At 42.0% G+C, this 13,418-nt stretch overlaps 1 protein-coding gene across 1 annotated transcript in view; it reads right to left on the bottom strand.

Moving 5' to 3' along the window:
- The window catches only part of nt5dc1 (5'-nucleotidase domain containing 1), a 78,377-nt gene that overhangs the window by 21,949 nt on the left and 43,010 nt on the right, over window positions 1–13,418 (bottom strand). The window contains exon 8 of the mRNA XM_085771499.1: window positions 7,582–7,679. Coding sequence (XP_085627625.1) covers window positions 7,582–7,679 — 98 coding nt within the window. The remainder of the gene's footprint in view (window positions 1–7,581; window positions 7,680–13,418) is intronic.

Raw genomic sequence — 13,418 nt, 5'->3', positions numbered from 1 at the left:
TACAATGAATAAGTGATAATTAGGAGTTAATATCAGGAAAAATCTTAATTCATGGTGTAATAGAGGTAGAATAAGGCTATGTAGAATAAGGTGTTAATACATGCTTAATAATTACTAATAAGGAGCTAGTAAACTATATGTATTAATAAGCACCTAGTTAATGGTGAATATGTGCTCCCTAATCTAAAGTGTTACCAATCTTTGTAATTCAATCTTGGTTGTCTAACCAATATTGACATGTCACATTCTAAAATGGGTTAAAATACAACAGGAAAAACAGGAAATAACAACAGTGGGAATATATGGGAATACAGTCAAATGTATGCACATACTGTATAAATGCAGAGGATTTATTCTTAATGGCTCTACATGTGAAGCATTTAAATAAAAACAAACAAAACCATAAAACTTTGCTTCTATCTAGGAATCAACAAAGCACTTTCCTTGGAGTTGGTAATTGCTCCTCTGGACAGACTGTGGTGTTTATGTGACTGACTGCTTTTTAAGAGCAGCAGCAGCAGCAGTAGCAGCAGCACAAGCAACAGCAGCCTTACATACGGAACCATGGCGATGCAGGGTCCGCAGGTTCACACTGAGGTTAAATATGCTACAAATATTGTGACAGGAGAGAGTGAAAGAACAAGTGATGAGCACCTGTACATGTGGGAGTGTCCACACACACACACACACACACACACACACACACACACACACACACACACACACACACACACACACACACACACACACACACACACACACACACACACAGTAACAGCTGTGAGGACAGAGGACATTGAGAGGGAGGAATGAACGGTATGCACAGAAGTGCAAACTGAGCAGCCTTTAAGACATCCTTTGGCACTTTGACAGAAATAAGAGATGAAGATAATGATGATGATGATGATGATGATATACAGTGGATGCTGAGGTTATGAAGTGATTTATGTAACATCTTTATCTGACATGGAGCTGATTGCAGCATGTTTTAGATGACAGTGTTCTATTGTTTGTCTCAGCCCAGGGCTAACTTCAACTAGAACACAAAGACGGTGATACGTTCACTGCTGTTCCTCATTCAACAGCAATATGTTGACATACAATACAGTGCTACAAGAACATCTGAGGTGAGATCACCTCTTTACACCAGTTCAGACAGGACTGCTGTCTGTTCATCTCCCTCACATACTACAGTCAACACAACCAGGAGCGTAGCACCACATTCTGGGCCCTGTACATTCTAAATGTCAGTAGGCCCCTATCCATGCCGGTGCACGAAGCTCAGAGTTGTTTTCAAGATAAATTTATACAAAGCTGCCGATGCACACTCCCATTGGGGACAGTTTTTCAGCAAGCAGTCTCTGCATTTACCTCTAAAACAACTCTGTCTGGTAACGTTGTGTTATTATCTCATAGTGTGGTGAATGTGCAGGTCACAACTTGTCCACCAGAGCGTTGTGGAGTTGTTGGATTGTGTATTTGATGAGTTTGATGAGGGAAACCAAGAAATCCCATGAGCCTCTGTGGTGTAGCTCTGAGCAGCTCGCAGCTCTGCTCTGCCCTTCTAAAAATAGCTTGCACCAACAATTAAAGGTATCCTAAATAGCATTGGGTCAATTTGCCAATATGTTTAATATCCCTTTAACAGTTGCTTCCCCTAATTCTGCCTTCTTTCTTTTTCTTTTCGCTCTTTCTTTTTCTGATACCCCGATTAATGTTTTTTGGTCAGCATGAGGACAGCTAGCCTCCAGGTCATTCAATCTGATGTTTGATGTTCTTCAAAAAAATTATGGTACCAATTAATTGGAGGGCCCAATTCATTCAAAATAGCAAGATCACGCAATAATATAATAATTTCAGGATTTTCATGGGCCCTCTCCCTACTCGGGCCCTGGGTAGTCAGGTCCCCTTTCCCCCCACTACCACGGCCATGAACACAACCCTGAAGGTTCAGACAGAGGGAATGTTTTTCTACTTTTCCACTCTCACACAATAAAAAGTACAGTGCTGTAATGTTGTACAGTCTGTCCTGCTGTTTGATTCCTCTATTATACCCTGGCATGTAGCAAACAAACCGCTGTCAAAAACTGAAACACAATATACAAGAGAAGGTGGGGGGTGTTTTCCCTGTTTGGGTTGAACTGTATCAAGATAATGACATTTTGTGTATTGCATGAACTTGCTTTGCAGTGAATTAGACCTTCATTCCTCCGGGCTGTGAACCAACAAACATGGTGACACCCATGTCCTTTATTGATCACAGTTGTTCAAATTTGATCAGTTGTTCTCCCATTTTCCCTTTTTGTTGTGATGTAGAGATGTCACGATTATAAATTTTCTTGGTACGATTATTGTCAGAGAAATAATCACGGTATTACGATTATCACGGTTATTATGCACTAATTAATTTCACAACACTATGAATGTGTAAAATCAAATATAGTCAAAATATAATTACATTACTCATTGTTTACACAAAATATTTCAAGTATCTAAAAATATGACCAATTCTTAATCCCCAGGGGAAGTGTTTGAAATACTCAGGTCATTAATTGCCATCGATACCAAATGTTTAAGTTAATTTTAATCTTTTTTTTTTAAATTACAAATGACACTCTAGCATTTAAATTCCTACCAATTCAATGTTGCAGTATCTGTACATTTACCTTTACTTTGGCACACATCTGCCGACACGGTTCATACATAACCTTTTTTTGGAAAGTGACGGTATTTAGGAATCTTTGTGATCAATTAATTGTGGCGTTTAATACCGCAATTAATAGTGAAAACAAGTAATTGTGACATCCCTATTGATGTGTTTTGCGATGGCTGTCGATGGGCACAGTCTCCAGGAAGGAGAGAGTCCGATGTTTTCTGCTCATTCCTCCTTTCAAGCAGCTGCTCTGCTGGCCTGTGCTGTGGCTGTGGATAAGGCTATTTGCTTGGACTGTGGCTTTATCTGTGGTTGAATGACCGGTACTATGGACAAGGCTACTGTGGCTGGACTGTGACTGTGATGCTCCTGTTGATATACTATAAGCCAAGGACCATCGTTAAGCCACATGGAAAAGTGAGGCCAGAGAGATTGAGAGGACAGAAGCAGAGGAGCTGCCAGATTAGTACCGTCTTATCCTAAATATTTTCACTGCAACCTTATCAGTGGTAAATGATCGATTTTCAGACTGTACAAACATGCTTTTAGACTGGAGTTCACTGTTTCTTCCTCTGCTCCATAGTGAGTGTATGGGCTTGTCCCACCCCTCACTCCCTGTCAGTTTCTGCCTACTTTACAAACAGTTTCATCATGAGTGGTGAATAAAAGAATGTTTTCTGTCTCTTACACTTTTTTAATTAATGATTAAAAATCGTTGTGCAGTTAAGAGGAAACCGGCAGCTTCCAGACACACAACTAATTAATGTGCTCTGTGTGTGTCCTCACATCACAGCTCCTACACATAACAAGCAGCATTTTGTTACAATCAGCTGATCAGAGTGTGTGGGTGTGTGTAAGTGTGCCGCAATCGTGGTAATATGCAATAAAAAAAAAAAACATCTTTAAACTGCAGCAAGCGAACAAAATGTAGTATTAATGGAATACTGCATATAATACTACTGCACTTATAATTACGTTATGGTAATGAGAAAACAGGTCAAACATCATCCTGATCACCAATCGGCCCTCATTCCCAAATTGTTGGTTGAAATGGTAACGCATGTGGGCCACAGAAAAGTTGAGGTGAAAAAATGTGATGGCAGAGAGACAAAGACGTTTTAAAGTGGCTCAGTGATTAAAGGTATAGTACGTAGGAATTCCCCCCATCTAGCGGTGCGGATGCATATCGGAACGTATTCTTGATGTTGCATTCAGGTGAAATGGGGCAGACGTCAGACAGACAACAGACGCTGCATGTAACAGGATAAACAAGCGTCTATGTAAACAAGTCGTCCGCCAGCACGAGGCAAAACAATACAGGCGTGACAATGTTGTCATGGTGATGTGGTATTGTTTTACCGTCTTTCTCTGGTGGAGTAAAATGACATCCGGTTGGTTTGCCGACGGCCGTCTGCCTGACTGCACCTGAATGCAACACCAGTGCCTCCGTCCTTCCTCACACTACACAGTGGTGACAGTTTTAACAGGCCGAGCCCACAGCTCCACTCAGTTTCCATGGTTACCTACGGTCACGCTGCCACTGAACATAAAAAATGGCGATGCAACATGGCCGCCTCGGTTCGGTGCGTCGCCCACTTATGTATTTGTAACAACTTGTAACAACTCATTCTAAGGTACCAGAAAGCTTTCATTTGTATGCAGCTGTGATTCCACTTCAGTAAAATACGTATTTATGAAAGACATGTTTGATTTTTGCTAATAAAAAGCCAAATAAGTTACATACTGGGGCTTTAACATGTAGAGCAGAGCAGAAATCTGGGCGCACACACACACACACACACACACACACACACACACATATACACTTAACTGCGTTATATGAACATTGGTTAACGATAAAAATGAATCAGTGTTGGATGAGTGTGTTCTTGAATCTGAATGGTCAGAAATTCAACTTCAGATCATTTGGTGGAGAAAGGGTACGATAATGTTAATGGAGGGCAGATGACAAAATAAAGAGGCTTAATTCTGTTGATCATTTGTTTCTTATTCATTTTTTTCTTACAAAATAACAAATAATACCGACAATAGAACTATTAAAACACCACATCAATAAGCCATAATTAAAAAATCACTAGTACCAGTAAGTGTTTTCAGTGTGTTCTGTACTGTGTGATTGTCACCCACGCATACAGAACAAAATGAAAACAATTTAATCAATACAAGAAGTGGAAGTTCTCTGAGATAGTTTATGAGCTGGTAATCAGCTGTATAAACTCCCTACAAATACATCCCCACTCTGAACTGATCGTGCTTCAAAGTGCTACACTCATAAATTTCCAGTGTCACATTCTTCTCCATAAACTTTACTGGCTAATAAATAAAAAAGGAGAATTTGAAGCATGCGGACCATCAAGTGATGTGTCCAAGTAGAAAAGGAGTGGCCAGTGTGTGTGGAGGCCAGGGGAAGAGCAGATGCTGATGCATTTTTTTTTCTGCCAACGTGGCAAAACTCAGGAGGAGCGAGGGAGAAGAGACAGAGAGAGAAAGAAAGTGAGAGAGTGAGGGGGAATATTTTGGTGAGTAGATCATCCTGTCTTCACACATAATGCATCCCCTGTGTTATTGCTGGCAGGGAGACAATGCAGACAATCCAGATGAGGGGAGCTGCCCCTTTCTGTCAGTGCACACCTTCAACATGAGCGACGGATCAGATGGCTGGGCTGATGAGAGGGGGGGCGGCCCACACAGGTAACAGGCCCAGGAGCTGAGCCAATCAAACACTGACACATGAAACTCATCGCAGCTGCTGCTGGAAATCATCACGTTAGTAAATATGGAGTTAGATTACATCTGATCTGACCTCTGAATCCCATCTGGAAATAACAGAAGGGATACTGCAGGGTCAATGCTGCTCAAGGGGGACATTCAAAGGACAGATAGATAGATAGATAGATAGATAGATAGATAGATAGATAGATAGATAGATAGATAGATAGATAGATAGATAGATAGATAGATAGATAGATAGATAGATAGATAGATAGATAGATAGATAGATAGATAGATAGATAGATAGATAGATAGATAGATAGATAGATAGATAGCATTTAGATCAGTCTTTCTTCTAAATACTGCACTTGGATATAACGTAGTCTATTTCATCTTAATCATGTTGTTGACACATAAGGCCGCAGCTTAAACAAGCAAAAAGCCAGTGTCTTTGCATACTTCACTCTGTTGTGGTTGTCAATCTGTCCACAGCTCATGTTTCTAAAGCAAATAACTTTCATCTCTGAGTGTCTTGGTCTTAAAATGTTGTGTAGAACATTGTTGTTTCTTGGTCTTGGTGGAAGCCTGGTCTGAAGTCAGTGGTGCATGATGTGGCCAAAAGATAATAAAAAACTGCTGCTCCTCACCAATGATTATGTTTTCCTTTACAATTGTGACCGATGTTGTCTTGCCTGCCCTGGGTAGGTTTCGAACCCGGGTCTCCTGCATCACGGGCGATGATGCAAACCGTTTCACCAAGAGGTGAATGACCAAGTGGGTTTGCACGTCTTCTGTGGGTGAGTGAGTCTAACTTCAGTACCGTAACCGCCACACGTCGTCACTTCTCCTCACTGGTACCTTGTGACTGTGGCTATACCAAGGGGGGAGTTGTGGGTTCTCCAAGTAAAGACCACTTCCGCATTCAAAAAGCTGCAGTACCCGTCTGGCCTCTGGGGGCTGGGACCAGAAGGGAGCAACTCCAATTGAGCCCCATGTTTAAAAAGCCGACTTTACAGCTTAAAGAAACATATTTACAGCCTGGTACATTTTTTTTTTTTTGGTCTCTACCGATAGTTTCTACCTCCGTGAACACTGTGTGGGGGGGGTGAATTTTTTTGTACCACAACCGTTTTAGTGTTGTTTAGGCTTCAAATCTGTGCATTACGTTGAGTGACAGGGTCACAGACAGTTTACCGGCCGTTAATTGGTTGCTTCGAGTACAAACCAATGGGTGACGTCACGGTGCTACGTCCATTTTTTTTACAGTCTATGGGCTATACCGTTGTGCTATACACAACCATCTCACCTTTTGCTTCGTGCATATAGGCTATTTGTCTGGAGAACACTCAAATGTGATGAGTAACGAGAGGGTTTAATTAACATTCTGTTTAATGAACTGATTAATTGATGTACAATTTGTTCAAAAGCAAGTATACTTAAAATATTTTTTTTTATTATTCTATTTAGGGTTTCAGGGTACCCATTAGCAGGGTATCTACAGTATTAAAGCAGAAATACTCAGGAACTGTATGGTTAATATGCTCACTTAAATATTATATATATATTTTTAATATTTGTCGCACGTCATATTGTCATCGCAATATTGAACAGTGTCATTGCACATTTTGCTCATATCGTGCAGGCCTAGTAAGTATGTATCATATGTACTGCAAAATCATCCAGGTTATCAGGTGGTAACATGTGCCCACACACACACTAGCAGAAAGTGCCTCAGATGTTTGGATGAGTCAGGTGGAAATGTTGAGAAGGTTCTTGTGACATATTATGGGTTGCACAACTATTTCATGTGTCATGGACGTCTCTTGACCAGAAACAGACAATTAGGACCTGGTAGATCCACCACACTGTTTCTTGTTCATCATCTACATCAATGGCAGTTTCATAATGAACTGATAATGCATTTATACTTCTCATAATATTCTGTAAAATGCATCTAACATCATGTGTGCTATTTCTTTTTATTTCTCAGATTTTCTTTTTCAGATTACTGATTTGTCACTGACAGAAAATAAACCAGGAACAACTTTGACATTATATTATTAGTTGGACTGTGATGACAAAGCTCCTCAAATGTTTTCGTAAATAATAGCTTTACAATATGAAAACAAAAGCTGTCTGCCTTGGAAATAGTGACGAGTATTTGTAATAATTTGTTGGTGTTTTAAAGCACTCACCCAGGGTCCTGAAGGGCCTCTGCTGGGGCACCAACGAGAAGAAACCGGGCTTCAGGGCGTTTGTGATGATGACGTCAAACAGCTCCTCAAAATCCTTCCTGCAACAGCCAGAGAAACAACATTGACCTCTGTGTGAAGCACAATGCCTGGACAGCATCCAAATACACTCACTTACACAAGCACGCATAGCTCAGAGAAGCTAAACAGTGTGTACGCATGATGGAAAACACGGTGCAATAAATAGTGTACACATGCAGCACTGCAGGGGGAATATTTAGTCTGATAAAGTAAACACTCTGAGAGGGTAATATACACTCCCAGCTGGATTGCAGTTATGAGAACACATGAGACCACAGCTGGACGGTGTCACCATCCAGCTCTGCATTAGAGACTATGTACTAGTACAATGTATGGAAGAGGAGCCGCTGTTCAATCTTCCTTATAAAGTGAAAGGCCAGGAAGCATGTAAACTAATCAGATTGATGTGTGAACGTGTGTATGTGCACATTGATCAGTTCTGCTATGGAGCGATACACAGTGTATTCACAAGTGGTTAAAGGGATAGTTCACCCAAAATTGAAATTTCACTCATTATCTACTCCCCCTCATGTGGACTAAGGGCTGGGAGAAGTTTTAGAGTCCTCCGTGGCTTCTCTGAGTTACAGCAGGGCTCCGTGCAGCACTGCATGTCCATATGACGGTTGAGAACGGAGCTCACTTTTCTTTGACCAAAAAGATACACCAAAAAACATCCAGATACCTCCACACAGCTCGTCTGTAATGTCCCTCCCCTGCGCTACATTTGGACGGATCAGGAAGAGCAGTGCTGGGAGCTTCCACTACAAACAAGCTTAAAATATAGACTTATTTAATTTTTTTCGGAACAATTTCTCATTTTGGGGCTTCAATACAAGACATTACAGATGAGCAGCATGGAGGTATTTGGATGTTTTTTGGTGTGTCTTTTTGGATGAAGAAAAGTGAGCTCCGTTCGCTACCGTCAAATGGACATGCAGTGCTGCGCCGAGTCCCGCTGTAACTCAGAGAAGCCACGGAGGACTCTGAAACTTCTCCCAGCCCTTAGTCCACATGAGGGTGAGTAGATAATGAGTGAAATTTGAATTTTGGGTGAACTATCCCTTTAAGATATGATACTAGATAAAGGACAGGAAACAAGGTCAGGCAGATTGGGAATGAGAAGCAACTAGTTTCCCACCATTGGAGGCTCCACTGGTGCTCTTCTTTTCTTTTTAAAGTATTTTTCGGGGCTTTTTGCCTTTGATTGACAGGACAGTTGAGAGAGACAGGAAATGGGGAGGCAGAGAGAGGGGAATGACATGCAGCAAAGGGCCAACAGATTTGGGTTTCAGTGCTAGCTGCAGTGAGGACTGTCGCCTCTGCATAGGGGATGCATGCTCAACCCACTGGTGCTCTTCTAATGACATCATTACATAGCACCCCCTTCTTCTGCTATGGTTTAATGGCACATCAATGGAGAATTAGTGCCACAATCTGTTTGTCTTTAGGCGCTTCATTTCTAATATTTGATCAACAACTGACATTCCCATCATGGATTTAGCTGCAAAGCCTAAAGCCAAACAGAAATTACATTTTTATTTATATGTTCCAATGTTCAATACCAATGGCTCTTCTTCTTTATAAAGTGTACTGCATGTGTATTATTGAACTATGTTTTGGCTTATACTACAATAGTGGCATAAAATGATCAGAAAAATAAATAAAATTGTTAATTGCAATTATTTATGGCAATTGATCGTCAACTAAATGTCATGGTCGGGGCAGCCCTAGGGGTGGGTGATGAGGGTGACAGCCTGAAGACAACACAGTGTCCAGCAGCATCGGGAAAGTCTGTGACTGTCCACAGGAAGACGTGTCAGGACGAGCACTGACCTCCTGTCCTGAGAGTCCAGCAGCAGCTGACTCAACTTGAGGACAGAGGACAGGAAACAGTTCACCCTGACAGAGGACATGGAGCACACTGTGTCCATAAAAGGCTTCAGCTACTTTGTGCAAAGTGTAGATTGAGATATACACTCACTGGCCCTCATTTATGAAACTTGCGTACACCAAAAAAATGGGTGTACACCAAATTCACCGCAAGGATCGGCATTTATTAATCTGAGCGTGAGCGTACGGTACGCACAAATCTCACGCCAGCTCTGACCAGGTGTACGCACATTTGGAACCAGCGTAGAACATGCAGGAAGGAGTGCTGCTGTGTCAGAACGATTATTAAACCATAGTCTAATAACGCAGCGATGTGGACCACATGTTGTTGTTGTTTATATTGATAAAAAGTTAAAAAGTAGCCAAAACAGAGAAATGCTACAACCAAGTCCGTGTTGAAAATTTAACTCGACTTTTATTTTGAGCAACTGAGATGAATTAAAAACCACGATGTGACAGATGCTCGTTAATCAGCTGTGTAAACAGAAACAGTCAATGACAGACCTGTTATTGTTAGATCACACACACAAACTTCCAACATCTCCTGCACCAGAGCATGACCGGACGGCTCCTCAGTCTCTCTCTCTGCCGGGCACCGGGGGGGGGGCTCCGCTACCTGTCCAGGTGCAGCTGATCTCGGCGGAGTGTTTTTTTTTTTTCGGGACCTGTCAGCGGGACATCGGGCCGGTGTTTCACATCCCTTCATCAGCCGAACAATGCCAGCGGTACTGATGGTCATAAAGTCGCGTTCGCAGCAGTAATATGCCTATGATTTCTCCTCAGTCACTTGTGTTTAGTAAACTGCAGGAGCATTTCATGAGGTCGCTGGTTTTCCTGACGTGGTCGGTGACACGTGCGTCTGCAGCCTCCATCCACCGGGATGACACTTGTCAATCACTAAAACTATCAATCTATCAATGTCCAGATATTTAATGTTGTCGCCCTCTCCCTGTTCAACGCGGTAATGCCAGTAAAGTCCCTCTTCTTGGCCGTCTTCCGTGTCTCCATGTCGTAAAAGGGGCAGGGCGACGCCTCTAAAGCAGGAATATATCGGGGCGTGACATTTAAATTACGCTCGTTTTCAGCCGCCGGATTTATCACCACCACGCCGGTTCTACGCCGAAATCAGTAGCGTACACACTTTTAGTAAATCACACGTGACACTTGGCGTACACTGATATTTACACCAGAATCTACACCAGATCCTGCGCAAGTTAGATAAATGAGGGCCATTGTGTATATGCTGTGCAACTTTATTATTGCTGTTTTGTTCAGCTGTCTGACTGTTTTACTCACTGTTTGGACAGAGGTTAGTTGTCATTGTTGCCATTGCTGTTTGTTTTGTCGATCATACTGTTTAAGTTTAATTTAATTTATTTATATAGCACCTTTAACAGCAAAGAGCATTTGCACCAAAGTGCTTCACAGTCAACAGGTCACATAGGCATAAACCAACATCAATACAACACAACAACATGATACACTTCAATTAATCAAAGGAAGAGATACAAATTATTAAATTATTAAATCCCAGCATTATATAAAAAACTGATTAAGTGCTAATTTTAAAAAAACTGTATAGGCTATTCACAGTTTCACAGGGTAACAATAGCACGATCTGACAGTGGAGAAGATTGTGCAACTCTAACTCATGTCTACATTCAAACTTATGTAGTTTAAACTTCCAGAAGCTAATAAAACTAGCTAAAGCTAGCAAACTGACCTCAATATGACCTCCGGTATTTGTTTGTTTTTTTCTTTTTTACATTGACATAAGTTACAGATCTGATATTATCACCAACAATTCTTTTATTAGCGTGAATCTGCCTTTTGTGAATATATTTTATTTCACTCTGCTGTGTCTTTCACTGTTGTTTATGTGTTGTTTTTTAATATCCTTTCTCAACAGCATCACATTTGAGTCTCTAAATTTCCTTGTACCCATGCAATGACAATAAAGATTGTAATTTTGGTCATAAATGAAGCACAGCACATTAATTGACAATTAACACTACAATAAACTACACAGCCCAACTAACTCCAGCTGTAAGGAACAACCTGAGTTCCTGTGGGCAGTGTGCTGGGTGGTGGTCAACAGCCTGCTGTCAGACAGCTCTGGCCTTGTTGTGCTACTTCTGACGGATGACTGTCACTGGCCTGCTGCCAAGCTGTGGACGGCACAGGGCTCTTTCTCTGGAAGGATGTGGGGAGGGAGGGAGGGAGGGAGGGAGGGCTTTCACAACAAAGTGCTTTAAACGGAGAGAGGACAAGTTAAGAAATTGTGCTGAATTCTAAGAGCGACGATGCAGGCTGGAGATGATGCATGCTGCTGCCAGTGAAGCAGCAGGGGAGCAGGGGAAATGGTTTGGGGAACAACAGGAATGACCTGGCTGCTCACCGCTCAACAGGAAACAGAGAGGGGGGGGGGGGGCAGAGGGGGTTGCAGAGACCACGTGAAACTGGCATCCAGAGAGAAACGGCCTTAACCTGACCTGCATTTTCGGACCGTACGGAGAACAATCAGCTCACAGAGTGAGGACTGAAAAAGCAGATCACCTCACTGTGTGAGTGGAGAGTAAGATAACAACACCTCACACAGAACCACACAAACTTGTGTTTGTTCAATCCCAGCAGCAACACGGACTGTGTGTTTTTTCAATGCCTTCTTGCTGCTTGATCGAGTGTATAACAGGACTTAGGCTACGAAAATAAGCCTGGACCACAGAGTGCACTGTGAACAGAGGGAGGCCAATAATGCACCACAGCCTGTGTTAAACTACAGAAAGTCCAGTAAGAGAGTAATCCCCTCTGCTGCACACCTACAGCTATATAATGAAGTACTGAGTGATGACCTATTCAACTTATGTTTAATAGGCTGACACTGGTCGTTGGTTGTCCTCCATCCTCACAGTTCATATTTACATTGAACATATTCTCACCTCATTAAGATCTTATGGATGGCATGCTGTTAGCTAAGTCAGTCTTAGCAAACTAAAAGCAAATCTATTCTGGTCTGGGGGTTCCTGACTGGTTAAATGGCCAGCCCTCTACTCTGTCCTAACAAATCGGGAGGACAGAGTAGGGTGTCCCGACAGAGTAGGACTAGGGATGGGTACCGATACTCAGTACCATAATGGAACCGGTGCTTTTATTTTATGTATTAGCTGTTCATATGTTCTGCATTGCTCAGGAAGTCTAAGGCATGTGCCGGTTTAAATGTACATAAATACCAGTCCCAGCCTGGTCAGATACAAACATGAACTGATGAAGCCTCTTGGATGAGAGGTGAAACATCTTCCTAGACAAATCAAGTCCAGTTGCATTTGATTTAAATTTCCTTGAGATAACTATAACCTGGACAAATGAGAATATTCACAGGCTTATCGTACAAAAATACTAGTGTTTTCTTAAATCTTTAACTTTAACTGCCGAAGGAACAGTGTCAATTGTGGGACTTTACAAGACTTGCATCCTACAAATAGCAAGTCCAGCTCTGGACACGTTTAAAAGAAAATGAAAGCAAACAGGATGCACCTGACCACAGTCTGAAGTGCCACACATCTGGGCTTTATGGCAGAGCGGCCTCTCAGTGAAAAATAAAACATACTTCTCGGACTCTGAGACTGAAAGAAACTCTGATTGAACTGGGCACTCTGAGAAGATGATTATTGGAAGAGTCCTGGTTGTTCCAAATGTCCTCCATGTAAACATGATGGAGGCCCCTGTGCTCTTAGGAACCTTCAATGCTAAAGTTATTTTTCTGGTTACATCAACTCACTCCTGTCTCTGAGCTCTGCAGGCAGCTCCTTGCTCCTCATGTTATCTGCTCTGATCTACATCATCCGCTGTGACTGATAGGGACACGTCGC

Source organism: Trachurus japonicus, chromosome 24, assembly GCF_045865225.1.
Source record: "Trachurus japonicus isolate A0001 chromosome 24, Traja_1.0".
NCBI lineage: Eukaryota > Metazoa > Chordata > Actinopteri > Carangiformes > Carangidae > Trachurus > Trachurus japonicus.
This window is presented reverse-complemented; position numbering and strand designations above follow the sequence as displayed.